The sequence below is a fragment of the Epinephelus lanceolatus genome, chromosome 17, assembly GCF_041903045.1.
Source record: "Epinephelus lanceolatus isolate andai-2023 chromosome 17, ASM4190304v1, whole genome shotgun sequence".
Classification (NCBI taxonomy): Eukaryota; Metazoa; Chordata; class Actinopteri; order Perciformes; family Serranidae; genus Epinephelus; species Epinephelus lanceolatus.
This window is the reverse complement of record NC_135750.1, coordinates 2,160,164-2,179,649: the sequence shown is the minus strand read 5'-3', so window position 1 is coordinate 2,179,649 and position 19,486 is coordinate 2,160,164. Positions and strand designations below refer to the sequence as shown.

Below are 19,486 nucleotides of genomic sequence, written 5' to 3'. Positions count from 1 at the left end.
ACATTTTGGAGACGGGACATTGGTGACACAGATAGTGAGGTGGAAGCCTGACTGTAGAAATTGGTGAATATTTTCTGGTGCACGCCAGCACTTTTGTCCGTATGTGCATTTTTAGTTTGGATCCTGCGCACTGTTTTATAGAGAGACCCCTGACGTGAGGTTTGATCGTAGCCGGCGCTCATGTCCACATTGATAAATGCTGAACTTTGCGTGGAAATGACCGCACGCCCAGATTTCTGTCGCACTTCTGTTTGGTAAATGAGGTTCACTGTGATTTATCCTCCTGAGACTCTGTGTCCTCATATGATGACATCACAGTTTGGGTTTGCTGCACCTTAAGGCCCTGACACACCAAGCCAATGGTGTGCTGTCGACCAAAGTCGGGCCGTCGGTGAGCGTCTGTCAGCCTAGTTTTTGCGGCATGTCCCGCACCGTCGGCACTTTGGCGTCGGCGGCTTTTCGGCCGATTGAGCATGTTGAATCGGCGGCGGAGCTTGTCGGTGAGAGAGATCACTCTGATTGGCTGTTCAGGTTTTATTTCCTCGCCCCTGTAGCGAGTGAATCTGCCTGTAGTGAAACCGCGGCTAACCGGTGCTTCCTCCTCAGGCTCCACTTCACTCAGCTGCCCCACAGACCCGCTGCTTCTTCACACTTTAACCTGAATAACAAACCGGAGCTAGCTGGGAGCGGCTAGCGGAGCGTTAGCTGCAGCATGACCGGAGGGAAGCACAGCCAGTTAGCCTCCGCTAGTCTCTGAGCTAGCCCCATCGAGCTAGACCGTCTGGATGTAATAGTCCGTGGAGGTGCTGCGGTGCACAGCTGCACAGATAGGAAAGCCCTCGGCTGACAGGATGTACCACTCTCTCACTCCGCTCTCTCTCACGCAGGTGCAAAACGTACGTGCTACTTGGCCGTCGGATGTAGTCCGTGTAGTGTGTTCAAATGCAACTAACACAGGGCGACGTGAGGCGACGTAGACGACACAACAGTTGGCTTTTGTCACTGCTAGTTCTTTGATGTCGGTTTGGTGCGTCTGCACCTTTATGCTTCATTCTTCTTAACTCAGACCTGTTGTCTTCATTTGTGGACACTTGTGCCATCTAGTGGTCGTAAGAGCACAATACACTAATCCCTGTAAAAACAAGATGGCAGCCATCTCTACCAAGTCAGTCTGCAGCCGACCCCGACACATTGTGAGCAAGGTCCAAACCTGATCACATGTTATGGCTGAAACTTGTTTATTTATGATTAATAATGTTTGTCGTGTGATATGGCAACAAATGTGACCAATTTTAGCAACAGTAAAAAGATAAGACGCTTTTAATTAGGAAGTACTCATAACCCCTAACTTAAATGAAACATGATGGCCGCCTGTAACAGAAATAAATAAACCCTTTGTGTTAACATGAATTGTGGTTAAAGAGCTGAGAACACTTGGGTAAAGTTCCTCAAAGTGTGTTTCAGCTGATATTTTGTTTATGATTTTGACTGAGTAAAAAAAAAAAAAAAGCTGCTGAAAATGAAAACATCGCTGCATAAACATAAGACTGAACTTGAGTCACTGGAGTCAAAAGCAAACTGCAGACACTCATCCATCCCACAGATCTCCACACTCTCTTACACTCTACACTATCTTGGCTTCAGACTCGGCTGCCTGTTCCTGCCCAAGTCTCTCTCATGCAATCCTTTTGTGCTGGCGCAAACATATCGCTCTCATTTCCCATGCACAGAGCATGTTATTTGAATTTTTAAGACGTGATCGTTTCATGCAATTTCATCAGACCTGCCTGCGCTCAAGAACTTGGAGATAAAATTAGCTTGGGTATATGAGGATCCAAGGTGACTGCTGGTAGTCATGTGTGGTTGTTGGCCAATTAAATCTCTTGATATAGCTTTCTATTCCTGGATGAGGTGACGAACAGAGTTGAATACGTGCCTCTGAAATGCCTGCGTTTTCTTGTGTGGGTAATTAAAGAACATTTATTTATGGTCTTGTGTTCGCAGTGGAAACTTTACCTTATGTTTCCTGTTGGATATGATTTAACAAGTTTGAAAGCTCTAACTTGATGAAGGTGCTGTGAGGGCTTCTTAAGTTTGTCATTTATTTTGTGAAGTGATCGCCTGTACTTGACTTTCCTTTGATGTCATGAAAAATTTGGGTTCAAAGAAAGAAGATATTTCAGCAAAAGAGACAATGCTGTAACAGTTTGTGTATTTGTACCAAACCGTCATGGGTACGGGTCACAATTTAGTGAACGCAGCTCAGTCCCGTACACAGACAGTTTCAGGGGCAGCTGCTCAAGCAAAAAGACAAAGGGGGCACCTCTCATAATTATTAATTAAAAAATAGTTATGTACACATTTTTCTTATTATTTTATTTTTTATCATTATAAAATTATTTTTTATTATTAGTTTAGTACCCATACACTGATGCAGACAAGGGCGTCATTTTGTTTGAGCATTGCAAAGGGCACATTTCATTGACATTTTTCAGACATTTCAATAATATTTTTCTGACATTTTATCAACATTCTTTTGGCTTTTTATATATTTTTAATATTTTTTAGGACAATTAAAGGATTTTTCCAGACATTTTTTAAAATATTTTTCATACATTTCATCAACATGTGTTTGGACATTTTTTTTTTTTTTAACATTTTTTGCACAATTTAATTATATTTTTCAGACATTTATTAACATTTTTTGGACATTTTTTAAAAACATTTTTCCAGACAAATTAATAATATTTTTCAGACATTTATTAACATATCTTTGTACATTTTTTTTTTTTTTTGCAACAAAAACAACAAACGGAGAGACAGTTGACAGTTTCCATTCACAAATCCAACATGCTAACATTTAACATTTGACGGCATCACCCAGATCACTGAGATGATTCATTTTTACTTTAAATGTTTAAATATAGCAAAGATGGAACTAATCGTCCTCCTCCTAATGCACAAGTTTTATTTTTTATTATTCTGTGTGTTTTGGTATTTTTAGTGTCACAGCAGAGGAGATGCTTTTCAGTTTTGTTGCCTGTTGTGTCCTGTTGCCTTTTGGGAAAGTGTTTGTTTAGTGTTCGTACAGTGTGATACACAAATGTTTCTTATTTTTATAATGGATATAGTTTACCGAAGTGAACATAAAGTGGCTGGAATGTCCCTCAGTCCGCAGCAGGAGGATTTAATCTGATACTTGCACTACTGTCTGTTCAAGATAAATCACAACTAATGGATCCTTATGATTTGATTTTGTATTATTTATTAATTTTTTTTTGTGACTTTTAAACCGTGGTGTAAACCACACCATGACTTTTGCGTACCGTTACAACCGTGATTGTTTAAATGATGTTGCTTTATAGGGGTTGTGTAGCAAAACTTGTGCGGTATAGTATCGTATCGTATTGTGCAGTAACTGTAAGTAACTACATTACTACGTACTCAACAGCAGTCCAGCTACGTCAAAACAGCCTTTAAACAAACTCCAAAGCTTTTCATTATTTCACGTGTAGAAATACAAAAGAAGACATTTTCATCGACCATCAGGAGCTAGTTTAACGTTAGCCTCAGAGACAAAGAGGCTCCCACACCTTAAAAGTCCACACAAAACCAAACTGATACCGAAATGCGGGTGTACCGGTGGCTAACGTTAGCAAGCCAGCTAACAAAGAACACAACCTCTGACTCACTGGGAGTCACTAGCTAAGCAAAGCTAAGCTAAGCTAAGGTAAGCTAACTGCTTTCCTCCACGTCCAGTCAGCCAAGCTAACAAGCCCTGTTTGCGTATGTGTGCTGGACACAAGGAGACCAACTGTCCATCCAGCAAACAAGCAGATCCCTAAAATTTTTCAATTTTCAACTGATACACTACTCGTTACTGAAAACAGAGATCACATTGCTGTTAAACATTACAGACTTTGCTGCTTTGCTGCCAAAGACGTTGGTTTCTTTTTACCACGACCACAATCGTTCCCTAACTTTTTTTATTTATTTATGTTTTTTTGAAGATTATTTTTTTGGGCCTTTTTTCCCTTTAATGGACAGACACTAGCTGTGTTTCCATCCAAAAGTTATTGGAATCATTGGGAAATGTGCATTAAAAGAAATACGAATCCTGTGTGTTTCCATTAAATGTACGGACTTTGGTGAAAACTACGAACTCGCGCGAGTTTTCCGCAGAACCGGAAACAAAACAAGTCTCGCATTCTTCTTCTTCTACGTTTTTTGGCGGTTGGCAACCAGCTTGTAAATGCATTACCGCCTTCCCGACCTGGAGTGTGGATATCACCATGGAGAGAGGTGCGCTACGCCAGACTTAATTCCAACATAACTGTTTCCATCCCCCATTTTGAGAACATTTTTTCGAATCAACCAAAACCTGGCTAAAGCGAGCGTTTTTTAGTTTGTGCGAATCAGGGGATTTTAATTTGAATTTTGGTGTTTGCATCATAATTTTCTGATGCAATACTTCTAGATGCGCATCTAAACAGGCTGATGGAAACATGGCTAGGGTGTGAAATGGGGGAGAGAGAGAGTGGGGGGGACGACGTTCAGCAAAGGGTTGCCAGCCGGAGTCGAACTTTGCGACTGCTGCAGCGAGACATCACCTCTATACTTGGGGCGCCGGCACTATCCACTGCTCTACTCACGCCCCATCGTTCCCTAACTTTAACCAAGTGGTTATTAATATAACCATGGTACAAAGGTACCCTTACCCTAATGATGTCGTCATTTGAATCTAAACCATGATCTTTGCTTACAGGCCAGCCATTAGGAAATATGGGCAGGGGGACAACACTTAGTGTATTCTTTATTTTTATATATCCATGTGTTTTTTGTGTGTGTTTTTTTTTTTGGCAGACAGAAAATGCCCTCAACTAAATGATTAGAGAAAAGTAAAATCAACAACAAATTACTGCAAAGAATTACTACATCATAAGATCAAATCATGATTGAAAGGATACTAATACTAATAGTATAAAGACTTTATGGCTGTCAGCTCTCAGTTTTCCACTTATTATACACACTTATATTATACACTTATATTAATTTATGTAACTGCAAGGCTGTGAGAGAGTCTCAGTAGGCAGAAATAATTTTGAAAAATGGCAGCGTTCCTTTTTTCCCTCGCCAAAATTTAGCGTCACTTTGGAGCATTATTTGGCACCCTCTCTGACAAGATAGCATCACATGGTTGGTACCAATAGATGGGCCGAACCATTTCACAATACTTGGGGGGGGCAGCAGCATCAGATGGCACATTGAAATGTGTGGTAATGATAAAAGTACATTTATTTCTCATGTAAATACATATAACTTTTATTCTCAGTAATTTAAGTCAGTGAGTAAACTGTTGTACTTGATCCAATTCAAAGGTCAACCATTGACCTTTTCATGGGCCGGGCTCATCTGCATCCTTTGTACCCTGGACCCTTAACACAGTCATGTCATTTCTGCGTCTAAACCTCAAACCCCAATCACATCAGTGTCAGATCAGGAAACACTTCTGATTTTTTTGTAGCAGTTTTTTGTAATGGAGGACAAAAGATGTTGCAGAGGTCGTAAGAACTCTCCGGAAACCCAAAAGATCAACACGATGCTTCTTTAATCGTCCTCCGGAGCGTCTTATGTTGCTGGTGATTATGTTTATATGTGTGAGTGTAGTGTAGTTTAAACTGGAGTCTACGTTTGGGACAAATAAACTCCAAATGTTTGTGGAAGTGACCGCACGCTCCACGTCCATAAAAATATGATCCGGGATCTTTTATTAACACCGATGAGTCTCTCTCAGTGCATCATCGGGCTCGTGAAAAGCTGCAATGTCCCAAAAGCTTAAAAACACTCACTGCAGTTGTGTGGTAATCCAGGTTTGTGATTTTCCCCATAAATACCAGCATTATTCCAGCATTATATCATGGCTTTATTATTGCTTTTTTAATTAAAAACAGAATAAAACAAGACACGGCTGCAGACGGCTCGAGAGCTGCTGCAGGCTCTATTGTGTGCTCCCAGTTAATTGCAGGCTAAGTCAGATCCATTGTTGATTTTACTGCGGGCCGTCCCTCTCACAGACCTATAGCCCCGTCATTTCACCGTGACATGCCATCATAATTTGTGATTTATGGCCCTTATTAAAAGTATTGACATGTGTAAAAGTGAAATATGATCTGACGCGATGTCGCGCGAGGCGAAGCGGCCGCACTGAAGGAGAACAAAGACGAGATACTGTTCAGCCTCTGTGGAAATGATCACACCTGATTTATCCTTAATCATCAAACATGTCCCTGACGGTTTGAATTTATATATTTGGTTCATTCTGATTAATCATGATGTCATTTCTTCTGTAAAAGCAGTTGATGGTGTTTAACGTGTAATGAGCTTACTGTAGCGCTGCCCTTACACAACCTCTTGACGTCTCATCTCATGTCTCTCTTTGAAGCCTGTAGGAATTTTTTGGTGCGTCTCTACAAGGACTCGCTGTAATTATGTTTGCCTGTAACGTTCAGTGGGAACGAGGGGGAATGAAGTACAAGGTTTAGTTGGAGTTTAGATTATGAGAGAACAGAGAAAAAAAGAAAAGTAAAGAAGCCTGTGACTCATCTGGCCGGCTCCAAACCTTCCCACACAGCTCCGGGACTGCACACCACAAGTTATCTCTCTCAACTCATCTTCATTCAGATTTCAGTTTCTTCATTTGTCACCACGTTGTATTTTTACCACAATAAAATGTATCCTCATCATACGGTGTGACATGAAACATTCTTGGTATTTTTAGCAGCTCATGAGAAGATTAGCTTCAAATAAATGTGCATACAACATGCGAACATGTGGCTGCTGCATGTGTTTGACTCCTGGTGCAGAACAGGAGACGTGTCGTGTCAAACTGAGGAGAAATGTAAATGTAAAGACGGGAAAAAAAAACCCTCCTGACTTCTCACTGACCTCAGACATCGAACACTTTAAAGGTAGAGAACAGGAACATGTTTAAGGGCAGACACGGAGTCGGAGGAGCTCTTAATGTAAGACGGGGACCCTCTCCATCTTCCCCACCCCCATCTGCATGCATCTTCCAGCCTCCAATACCAAGTCAATTAACCCTAATGGAAGTGGCAATTAATTAACTCAGCAAACACAATGATTAAGGACCTGACAATCAACTGAGGGGGAGTGGTTTGACTCATGCTGATTTAGAGGTAATGACTTTCTGGCTTTTTTCTTTGATGCAGAAAATTAAATAAAAACAACAGTCACAGGAGCAAACACGCGCTCGGCATCAAACTGGATTCACGTCAAATCAGAAAAAGCCTCGAGTTAAAAGATCCGACTCAGATTTGAGTCCCAAACACACTCAAACTTTTCAAAATAAAAGCACTTCAGTCTGGCTTTTCTGTCTCTTTCGCAGCCCAGTAAAGATCGGACACGAGGCCTTACCGTGCTTCTCTGCCCGTTGGTTCCTATTGGTCCTCTGAACACCCCCTTGATGCTCCTCAGCTGTCCGTCACGCAGGTGGGTGGAACTGATCACAATGTAGTAGCACGCCATTGGATTTGATTCATATGCTTGAGTCTCTATCTGAGCATCTATCTGGACTTTGCTTCTCTATCTCCTTCAACTCTCTGCCGCTCTCCTCATCTCAGCTCTCCTCCTCTGTGTTATAAAGTGGAGGAGGGACGGAGGAAATAAGAGGAGAGAAAGGAGGAGTTTCTCCCCCCGCTGCTCAGATTTATTCCCTCTCTTCTCTAAGTTTTTGCCGGTGACTCTTTGACTCGGCTCATCTTCCCCTCAGCTTCTGTCTCTTGTTAAATATTTCACCCTGCGCTCCTCTATTCTTCTTCACGCTCTTATCTTGTCGTTGTCTAAATGTTTTTTTTATTCTTTTTTTCCTCTAAAAAATGTTCCCTCTACGTCTGCCTGTTAAATATTTCCCTCTCTCAGTCTTCCAGATGTTTTGCTCCCATCTTTCATTCATCAATCTTTCCCTGTCATTGACTCCCTCTCTCTCTCTCTCTCTCTCTCTCTCTCTCCCCGTCTCTTTCTTGCTGAGTCGAAATTTCTTCCCCGAAACCTCAGCCTCTCATTGATCAGTCTTGCAGTTCCTCTAACTATCTCCCGTCCGCTGCCTCCCTCTCCTCTCCTCACTTCACAATCTCTCTTTGGTTTCCCCTCCCTCTTTGTCTCTGTGTCTCTCTAAGTGGAGGGGAGGGATACTTTTGTTTTCCTCCCTCTCACTATCTCCCCATCTCCTGTCTCTTGTCTTTGTTTCTCTCCTCGTCTGCCTCCTTGTTAGTGTGGAGAAGAAGTACTCTCCTCCCTCTGTCTTCCTCTGTGTCAGAGCAGGCGTGCAGCTTCCTCTCAGATGCTCCTCTCCTCTCCTCTGCTGCGCTGCATGTGTTCGCTCTCCTCCCTCCTCCTCTACCTCTCCCTCTTTCTCTCTGCTGATCTCTTGCTCTGTGGCCGGCAGAGTGGTTTGCTCCTCAGTTACCCGCGGTTACCATCTGCCCTTTTAACGCATGGAGTGCTGACGCTTGCTCTCTCCTCCCTCCCTCTCTCCATCTCCCTCTCCCTCCCTCCCTCCCTACATCTCTCCTCTTGCTGTCTTTCTTCTCTCTTTAATCATCTCCCTCTCTCCCTCCTTCTCTATTTCTCTCAAGCTAAAGGAGACAAGCTCCACCTACTGGTGAGCAGGAGACATGCAGAGAGGAAGGAGTGAGGATGAAGGTGGAGAAACAGTGAAAACAGCAGGAGCTCTTCTTTAATTCCACTCATCATGTCTGTGAAAAACTCGGAGCTGGTGGTGACTTGGTGTCCTGCTCAAGGGCACTAAAGCCCTGTTTCCACCAAGCAGTCCAGCACAGTTCACTTGTTTTTTCTGTCTCCACAGTGTAAAGTTGTGGATGGTACCAACAGAAGCGTTCCTTAGCGTCCCCATGTTTGGTCCCCCCTCTGTTGGGGTACCTAGCACACAGATCTGGTACTAAAAGGTGGAGCTAGAAACCCTGCAGTCTGATTGGTCAGTAGAGGACGCTCACTCTGGTTTTATGTAACCTCTGTTCATACATCAGTAAACTACAACTATAAAATGAAAGAGAAAAAAATAACTTCATTCACTGGGCCGACTGCCGGCAACTTTTAAGGTGGAACGTTAACTTGTAATGTTACTCAATGCATGAGTTGATGACGTGAATCCATCAGCACACCTTAAATTTCACTGTGACAACTTTGACCATCACTTTAGTTTTTATATGACACACACTTTTAGTAATGACTTTAAAAATATAGATTAATTTGGAGCGGATTATGTGAAGGTCATATATTCTAATCCTCACTTCCTGTGGGCTACAGCAACACTAAACCCCTGAGCTTGCCTGAGAAGGACTAAATGCACAAAGCTGCTATTTTTAAATATCCCATGGAGAGAGACTCTCACTGCAGCCTGTTCTATTTTGTTGTGAAAATGTGGGCGTGCAGCCTCGTTCTGTGGACGATAAACCAGGTGCAGACTTCCATCTGTGTCACCGCTGATGAGGAAATACAGCGAGTGCTGGACGGAGCAGTGAGTGACAACAACCCCGCCCACATTTAAGAGGACTGTCTGAACACACCGAGGGTCTAGGTACCATGTCTGAAGGGTTACTGCTGGTTCCACAGGTGCTGGACTGAAAGTATAGTACAGACAGATAGCAGCTCGCCATGGAGACAAAACACGCTTAAAGAAATGTGTGTGATTCCAGCAAAGAGGAAAACCTTGTGAAGCCTTGCCTCTGACCATGATCGCGTAAAGAAGGACAAAAAGAGGCGGAGCTACAGCGGCCAGGTGAGACACCTAGCAGCTAGCAAGTATATAATGTCCACAAGACTTTAGGTTACTTTCAGACATTTTATTAAGATCAACAACACAGTTCAAGCCAGTGTTCAGGTGTTTTTATAGACAAACAAAAGGGTTTCTTACTGCTTATGTTGCTAATTTTCTTTCCAACATCACGGCACATAAATCTACATCAGACTCCATCAGGAGTGACAGTTAGAGAATTCAGTCCATGGTCCAGTTAATCTACTCAGCTGACTACACTTCATCAAAATGAGACCAAGCAGAGGAGCTCGTCTCTGTGTTGTCAGGTCAGCTCTGATCTACAGTACGTTACTGCCTGGTTAAAAGCTCATTAAGCCCCACACACCTGATCCACTGAAACCAAATTATAACTCTGCTGCAAATACATCACTGTCACATCACAGTCAACAGTTTTCAGCTCAAAAGCTCATATTGTTCTTTAAACTGTGAGAAATTACACCTCAATTGAGAGAGCACATCGCAGTAATCTTTGACTATCCAAGTGTCAATCGACGGGCAGTTATTCTACTTTACTTTATGTATTTATTTCCTCCAGTTAATCCTTTCAATAGTGCACCAAAGTTTTTTGTCCTCTAAGGAAGAAAAAGGCAAAAATTAAACACAACTTCCTCCCAGTAAAGCAAGTTTCCTTCTGCCATCCTCTTCAGCTCCGTCCACATCAAATATTCCTCTTCCTCTTATAGCTCCTGCCTGTGTGTAATCCTGTTCAGTCCCAATATTTCTCTGCTGGAAATGTTGATTCTGAGCTCTCTGTATGAATCAGAACAATCCTAATTTAATTCCAGTAAAACTGGATTAAACTTTCCATCGCTGCAAAGTTCTGTGGACTCAAATGTAAAACACTTAAATGTTAATGGTGTGTTTTCAGGCATGAAGGACTTCTCTCTGTTGTTAAATTCCCCATTTCAATCACTTTAACTAAAAGTAAGAGCCTCCTGCACCGAATCATCTGACTGTATAATGACAAACTCTGTGTGTGTGTGTGTGTTCCACGTTTTTCTCCTCACTGACTTTGTCAATACATGTGAAATTTGGCACAGTGGTATAGGGTCATGGGAGGATGCCAATGAAGCAATATTACATCAATTGGCCAAAGGGGGGCGCTATAGCAACCCATTGAAATGTCAAACTTTGAATGGGCATATCTCATGCCCCGTATGTGGTAGAGACATGAAACTTTGCACAGAGATGCCTCTCCTCATGAGGAACACATTTGCCTCAAGAACCCATAACTTCCGCTTATATAGATTTTCCGCCATTTTGAATTTTTTGAAAAACACTTCAAATGGATCTCTTCCTAGGAAGTTTGAGCGACCTGCATGAAACTGGGTGAACATAATCTAGGGACCAATATCTAAAGTTCCCTCTTGGCAAAAGTTGGAAAACTTACTAAAACTGAGCTTCTATAAGGCAATGAATATTGCGGAGGGCGTGGCTCATCACATAAAGGTGTATAACATCTCAAGGGTTTCACCCATCACCACGCAACTTTGTAGGCATATGACCACACATAATCTGAGGGGACCCCTCCATTATTGACCCCATCAAACAAAATGGGGGCGCTAGAGAGCTCATTTCTTATCTAGGCCTAACCGCCATATGGATTTTTACTAAACTTGGTAGATATGTAGAACAGGACGCCTCAAGGTGACTGGAGAAATTTAACTCTAATTGGCAACTGGGTGGCGCTATAACAACAGAAAAATGCTTCAAAATGGCTAAAATGCGACCGATCACTGTGGCTCCCCCTGTGGACCAATGTTGGTGTTGTTTCTAATGTTTGGTATGACTAAGTCATGGTATGGTATGCTGTACTCAATGAGTATGGACTAGTTATAGATATTATTGTTTCACTCAAATTTAAACCAAGTGGGGAAAAAGCAGTCCATGGAAAGCAACAGATGAATCATGGATTTGTGCCTCGTATAGATTAATTAAAGCACCTCATGAGCTCGTTTAAGTTTGACAATAATGAAGAAGCAAAGCAAAACATGGCAAAAAGAGAGATTGTTTATTTCCTTCCAAAATGATTCAAATGAGCTTTTCTGACCTGCAACGTCTACAGTTAAACTTTGGTTACCTCACAGTCCGGAGTTTAAGTCAGACTGCCCCGTGACAGTCGACCAAACGTTAGCCGATCAGAAAGTCACTTAGTAGCAGAAAAAAACAAACAAAATAAAACAAACATGAAACTCCATCAGGAGCTGCGCCTTGTCAAAATAAATTCAAACCTATCTGACTGGAGCATGTGGGAGTTTAATGTGAAAGGACAGACACAGGAAGTGTCCACGCTCAGCAGTCAGACAGGAGTCAGGTTAATCTCCAGGGCTGGTACCTGCGGTTATTCCACAGGCTAGTTAATAACATGTCGGGCAGGAAATCCAAAGTGTGGGATCATTTTGAGAAGGTGAAGGACGAACCCAAGGTGATATGTAAACTCATCTTCATTGGTCGACTACAAACATGACGTATCATCTGAAACATGGAAGTAGCTACATGCCCATTAGCCCACAGCGTCATTAACAGGCGGCTCGCTCAGTGTGTGACGTGCACTTGGAGATAAAATATAGGCCTATATTAATGAAGGTTCATTAGTACGGTTTGGACCCTGATGAGGACTGTCGGTCCACTGATGGACCCTGATGAGGACCGTCGGTCCACTGATGGACTGTGAGGAACATAACTGACAAAACCCTGAAAGGTTCTGGTGTTCAGATGGCGTTTGGTTGACTCGTAGGGAGCAGCCCTCATTTAACGCTGCACTTTAATTACTCACATTGTTATGATGTGTGATCACACCCAGTAATTGAATGAGTCAGCATATTAGTCCTCATGTACACATGACTAATGACCCAGTCCATACACACAGTGTGATAATGTGCTGTGTGTTTACTCACTTTTACCTGACAGAGACGATTTGTGATTGAAACGAGGCAGCAGTGTGTGTTCTGTTGGTCTCTTTGTGCAGATCGTTACAACCTGCAAAAAAATGTAAATGAGCGTGTGCCTCCTGGTGATGGCTCCTCCCAGCTGGACCTCGTTAAGTAAAAGTGCACCTAACGACCTTTTGCAGGAAAGGACAACCTGCGACGCTCCACTGCACAAACACAGCTCCTGTTAAAGAGCACCACCGTTAACTTCACCTTCATTGTACTTATTCTACCGTTAATTTATAATCCAGCACTGAGCCGCGGTGCCTCAGCAGAACATTATTCTGATCCTCATTAACAGATCACCGGTCCTCCATCCTCAAACCTCCGTCTGCAGCCCTCCCTGTATCCACTGTAGGACTAAAGCCTGCTGCTGCTTATTTTCTGGTGTTCCGCTAACTTCCATCAAAGTCATACAGTGTGAACCAGGCATTAGATTTCATTCAGTAAGAAACAAAACAAATCCTTCCTTGTGTTTCACTGAATAACTCTGAATTACTACATTTGCATCGGCGCCGGCTCGTAGGAGGATTTTCCTCGACAGGAAATTGTCAAGACCCCCCAGAGCCTGTCTCTGGTTTAGTGACCGAATATTGTTGTTGTTGAGCTCGGAGAAAATAAAGTACACAGTAAGAGGCTTATCTGATAAATTTCCTTCTACTTTGGGTCCCATGATCCAATGCTGCAATAAGCTTAAAACCCTCCCATCGGCTCCACTAGATTAATTTTACACAAATACAAATCTAACTGTATACTCCCCGGTCAGCTCTGCCGCTGCCTTATGCATGGCTTTATACTGTACATACCATGCGTCAGCTCGCTTTTATTCACATAAATAAAACACACAGAAAGTTATACTGAGGAGAAAATAGAAATATACACTTGTGTTTTCATTCTTTTATGTTCTGTGTGTGTATTTGACATCATCTCTGTCAGTGCTGTGACATAATCGGGGTCGCAGATAGATTTGAACTCCTGTTCAGGGCTGAACACAATCATAGAATGATGTATGATATGATAATAATATAGTGTGTTAAATAAATGCCTGGTTTATTTAATAGGCTGATACATCACACTCACAGGGAAACACAGTGACATCATTCACACTGAGGTTGTTCACTGTCTCCACGTTCATGAGGAAGAAGACAAACAAAAGCAGAGTAAAGATGTGTAACTGCAGTTTGTTGGTGGGTGGATGTGCTCATGTTGGATGAAGGGATGATGAAGGGATGGATGGATGGATGATGAAGGGATGGATGGATGATGAAGGGATGATGAAGGGATGGATGGATGGATGATGAAGGGATGGATGGATGAACAGCTTACCTCCAGAATATATTTCTTAATTTGTTTTAAGCTTCTTTATTTTTGTGTCTCCTCTCATTTATTAATGATTTCCTGGATTTGTCACCGTCTGTAAATGAAGACTGATGAAAGAAGAAAGAAAATATAAATGTGAAATTTCTGCTTCAAAGTTTTGATGTTTACAAAATTAATTTTACATTTTTTAAAGAACATTTTAACTGTATAAATATGGATGGATGGATGGATGGATGGATGGGTAAACAGAGAAATAGATGGATGGCCGGGTGGACAAATGGAGGGAGGATGATAATGGGTGAATGGATGATGGATGGATGGAGGGATGGACAGACGGACAGATAGATGGATGGATGAATGGCGTAATGAAGGGATAGATGAAGGGAAGGGGTGGAGAGCTGGATTTATGATGGATGAAGAGATGGGTGGGTGGACTGATGAAACGATATATGGATGGAGGGATGATAGATAGATAGATAGATAGATAGATAGATAGATAGATGAGGGATGGATGGATGGACAGATGGATGGACAGATGGATGATGGATGGATGGATGATGGGTGAATGAACAAAGAGATTGATGGATGGATGGGTAAATGGAGAAATAGATGGATGATCAAAAGATGATGGATGGACAGACGGACAGATATTTGGATGGATGAATGGCGTAATGAAGGGATAGATGAAGGGAAGGGATTGAGTGCTGGATTTATGATGGATGAAGAGATGGGTGGGTGGACTGATGAAACAATATATGGATGGAGGGATGAATGATGGATGGAGGGAGCCATGGGTTAGTGGATGGATGGTGGGTGGATGGATGAAGAGATAGATGGATGGAGGGGTGATAGATAGATAGATGAGGGGATGGATGGATGATGGATGGATGGACAGATGGACAGATGGATAGACGGATGGATGGATGATGGAAGGATAGATGAAGGGAAGGGATGGAGAGCTGGATTTATGATGGATGAAGAGATGGGTGGGTGGACTGATGAAACGATATATGGATGGAGGGATGAATGATGGATGGAGGGAGCCATGGGTTAGTGGATGGATGGTGGGTGGATGGATGAAGAGATAGATGGATGGAGGGGTGATAGATAGATAGATGAGGGGATGGATGGATGATGGATGGATGGACAGATGGACAGATGGATAGACGGATGGATGGATGATGGAAGGATAGATGAAGGGAAGGGATTGAGTGCTGGATTTATGATGGATGAAGAGATGGGTGGGTGGACTGATGAAACGATATATGGATGGAGGGATGAATGATGGATGGAGGGAGCCATGGGTTAGTGGATGGATGGTGGGTGGATGGATGAAGAGATAGATGGATGGAGGGGTGATAGATAGATAGATGAGGGGATGGATGGATGATGGATGGATGGACAGATGGATAGACGGATGGATGGATGATGGAAGGATAGATGAAGGGAAGGGGTGGAGAGCTGGATTTATGATGGATGAAGAGATGGGTGGGTGGACTGATGAAACGATATATGGATGGAGGGATGAATGATGGATGGAGGGAGCCATGGGTTAGTGGATGGATGGTGGGTGGATGAAGAGATAGATGGATGGAGGGGTGATGGATGGATGGATGGATAGATGGATGGATGGACAGACGGACAGATGGATGAGGGGATGGATGGAGGATTGATGGGTGAATGAACAAAGAGATGGACGGATGGATGGACGGATGGATGGATGGATGGATGAGGGGATGGATGGAGGATTGATGGGTGAATGAACAAAGAGATGGATGGATGAATGGATGGATGGATAATTCCCTTCATTATGAAGCCTGACATATGAGCAGAAACACTATTAAAACACATTCATACAGAAACACAACCTTTATGTGAACATGTGATAATGTGAACTTTATAAATGCAGATGAACCCATGAACACATGTAGGTCATGTAACATGTGAGAGGTTCATCATGTAAAGAAATGCTCACAACAAACTGTGCAGGAGAAAAAAAAATCCATTTATCTGTGCTGATTTTTATCATTTCTTTTATTTCAGCTCAGTTTGTGATTAGATTTGTTTTTAAAAACAAGGACCAGATTCTTTATTGTTCTCGTCTGCAGCTCATCAGATCTAATGGAAGCCAACAGGCCGATAAGACTGCACTGCTGTGGGGGGAATGATTCCACATCCTGTACGTCCCTCGCCTCCTCTCTGCCTGTTAGTATTCTCACTCTGAGGCCTGCACAGACTGAGATGGTGGTTGGACCCCAGGAGACCCTGCAGATGGGACAGCTTGTGCCATACTGTGGGTCGACACATCCAGACGGTAAAATGTCACAAAAATGTCAGGGGAAACCCAGTTGGCTTCATAGCAGATACACTTCAGTGATACACCATTGAACAGCACCAAAGAAAAGGCCAAACTCCCCTACACTCAAGTGCTGTCACAGACTGCATATTGGCGCCGGCGCCGTGACTCACACTGGTTCAATATTTTATTTGCCTGTTTTCCAGCTCAGGACGGTAACGAGCCGAGCTGTGTATTTAACAGACAGCAGTGTACATTTTAACGGGGAAACGAAGGCCTAAATATTTAGAAATGAACAGTGGCGCTGACCTGCTGCGTGGCTTTAAAGGCGTGTTAAATAATCTATGACCTTTATGGGACTGGGAGGAATTGCAACCAATTTGGCAGAACGTATCTCCTCCTCCACGTCTCTGGCACAGGACCAACCTCCACCCCTCCGCTTCCCCCCCGAGCGAAGGCAGCCTGCAACTGACACAAAATGCAAAACTGTGTTTTCAAAAAGGGGACAAGTCGCTCTCTGATGATCATGTGTCTTTTGAAGAGTCGAGCTAAATACCGGGACAGTGACAATCACGCTTGTGAAGCTGTTTCTTGTTTAGCAGCTAACGGGCCGCGTCCCTAATCCACTGACGAGGAATTCTAAACACTACATCGCCTACTGATCATCGTAGTGTCGTCATGATCCTGGGGTTTGCATTGTTGTGCTCATTGTGTTAGGAAGGAAAGGAGGAAGGGAGGAAGGAAGGAAAGGAAGAAAGCTCTGTTTGCATTTTCTTAGAAGAAATGTCCTGTTTTCTTTTACTTGCAGCGTGGCCCTCATGTTCACTGTGCTAGCTACAGGACTGATTTATGCCACAGACGACTATGTTTTCCATGTTAAAATGACAGACATAAACACTGTTGGATGCACTTAGACATTTTGAGGTTCGGATCTTTGCTGGGAGGAATTTGTAGTAACTGGACCAATTTGAATTTTAAAAGAATCCCCCAGTTTTAGTGCGAGAAGTGTGACTGCCGAAGCATTGGGATATGATCTCCTGGGTCACAGTCCTGTGCTTGTTGAACACACCCGTCCTAAGTGGACTCTTGTGCTCTTTATCCTACGTTAGTTGCTCTAAATGACTAATATGGATCAGGATGGGTTTACATAGACGTTAAAAGCCTGGTGTCTCTCATAGAGATGCTAAAGGGTGCAGCTGGTCTCATAGTTGTGGTGCTAAAGTGGTGAACTTTGGCGCCCTGGGCGTGAGACCAGGCTGGACCTTGGTAAACTTGAGGCCCTGACACACCAAGCTGTCAGTCGGCTGTCAGTTGGACTTGGTGAGCATCTGTTGCCCCAGTCGGTCACAATTTTTTTTTTTCACCACTGGCGCCACACCAAGCTGCTTGTCCATGTCATGCTCCATTTCACAAGACCCCAATACCTGAACGCTTTTGCTCGGGGCAGTAAAGGGCAATACACATGCCGCGTATTATGCGCCCTCAAATTCATTGTTTTCAAGGTAGACACGCAGCAGGTGTGTTTAAATGCCAGAGCGACACTGTTGCAGCACACATGTTCCCAAGCGCCTACTTTTCAAGCACCCTGAAATAAACTTGTTCAACTTGTATCATATCTCTAGGGTCTGGTGACTTTCCCTCTAAATCTGGCAGAACCTCAGAAGCAGTGACGAGTCTTGAGTCTCCCTCGCTAGTTCAGTCATGGATTCAAAATCCAAATCAGGAAACGTCTCGGAGGAAATTGTGTTGTAGTGCGTGGACAGATTTGTTTGCTTTCACCGCCAATGCTGCAAAGTTAAAGAACCAAGTAATCATTACTAGCCAACATCATCCTCACTGCGACCTCGTCACATGTCCACGTTTGGTCATGGACTTTCCACGTCCACATATGACGTCCAAGGTACCCTGGGTGTGTTGGTTGTTGACGTTCTGGGACGCCGTGTCAACTTCAGCCTGTTACATGCATTGTCTGTTTTCAAAATACACTTCTGTTTTCACAGGAAATGTGCAGTTTGCATACAGTCTCTTTCAAAATAAAAGCACTACGTCGGTACAACACTGCTAATTGTCATGTTTTTATTCAACAACAAAAGCATGTGGTTGGGTTTAGGAGAAAAGAACAGGGTTTGGCTTTAGAGTCTTACAGGAAGTGAACACGGCTTTTTTTGTCCACGTCTAACGTCAGAAGTCACTGACCAAGCGCTGGTTTTCGACGACTTCAGAGTGACACTGTGTTGTAATAGCCCACTGTAGAGTCGCCACCTTGTGGTAAAACATATTGATGAATGCTCATTTAGACCTTTTAATAATGCTGACAGGTTAATTTGGTCTTAATCGGCTGTTACCGTCATTATAAGGCTCAAATCTGTGGCTCCAGTATCAGTCTCGACCAAAGGGGTGGGGCCGACTGACCAGCTGTCCCTTCATTTGAATTCAAAGGTTCAGTCTGAAAACTGACTGTTAAAACCAGACAAATGTGAGCAGCTGGTGAAGTAATCACAGTCACCATTAATATTCATAACTGCAGTTAAATTATGGTCATTTTGTGCTTTGGGGCGCACACTTGATGCTTATTTTATTTCACTGTAACATTTCAGAACACAGCGTTCAACTACAGTGTGTATTTCCTGTCTTATAAACTAATGTATTTAGATCAGGATGTAGCTAAGTGTGCAGAACATCTCCTCCTGTATGGATTGGACCGTTAACGCCGCCACGCAGGACATTAACGAGTACAATAATGATCAGTAAATGTTTGCAGCTGGTCGAACAGCAAACACACACATCTGCCCTATAGGCTTGATTTCCATTTAAACAGTGCAGATTAGGATATGATACCTCTGTGTGCTGTGAGTGTGCAGCGTTAGGAGCTCGTCCCAGTGGTGTTTGTTGATTAGCATGTGAGCCAACTGGATTCTCCCTCATTATCTAACAAGCTAATTACAAGCTAATTATTTCAAGGGAGCGAGGTTAGCCCATCAACTTTGCAAAGTTGTGAAATTGATAGAGACAATGCAGCAGTGAGGGCAATCATTATAATTGACGGCGTACCTGCTTGTGTAGTTGAGAAAGAAATCAAGTTGCACC

General features: G+C 43.0%; 1 protein-coding gene across 1 annotated transcript in view; it reads right to left on the bottom strand.

Annotated features, from left to right (window-relative positions):
* The window catches only part of LOC144458377 (uncharacterized), a 107,674-nt gene extending 99,173 nt beyond the window's left edge, over positions 1-8,501 (bottom strand). The window contains exon 1 of the mRNA XM_078160790.1: positions 7,435-8,501. Within this exon, the coding sequence (XP_078016916.1) occupies positions 7,435-7,545 (111 nt within the window). The 5' untranslated portion in view covers positions 7,546-8,501. The remainder of the gene's footprint in view (positions 1-7,434) is intronic.
* Positions 8,502-19,486: the final 10,985 nt, after the last annotated feature.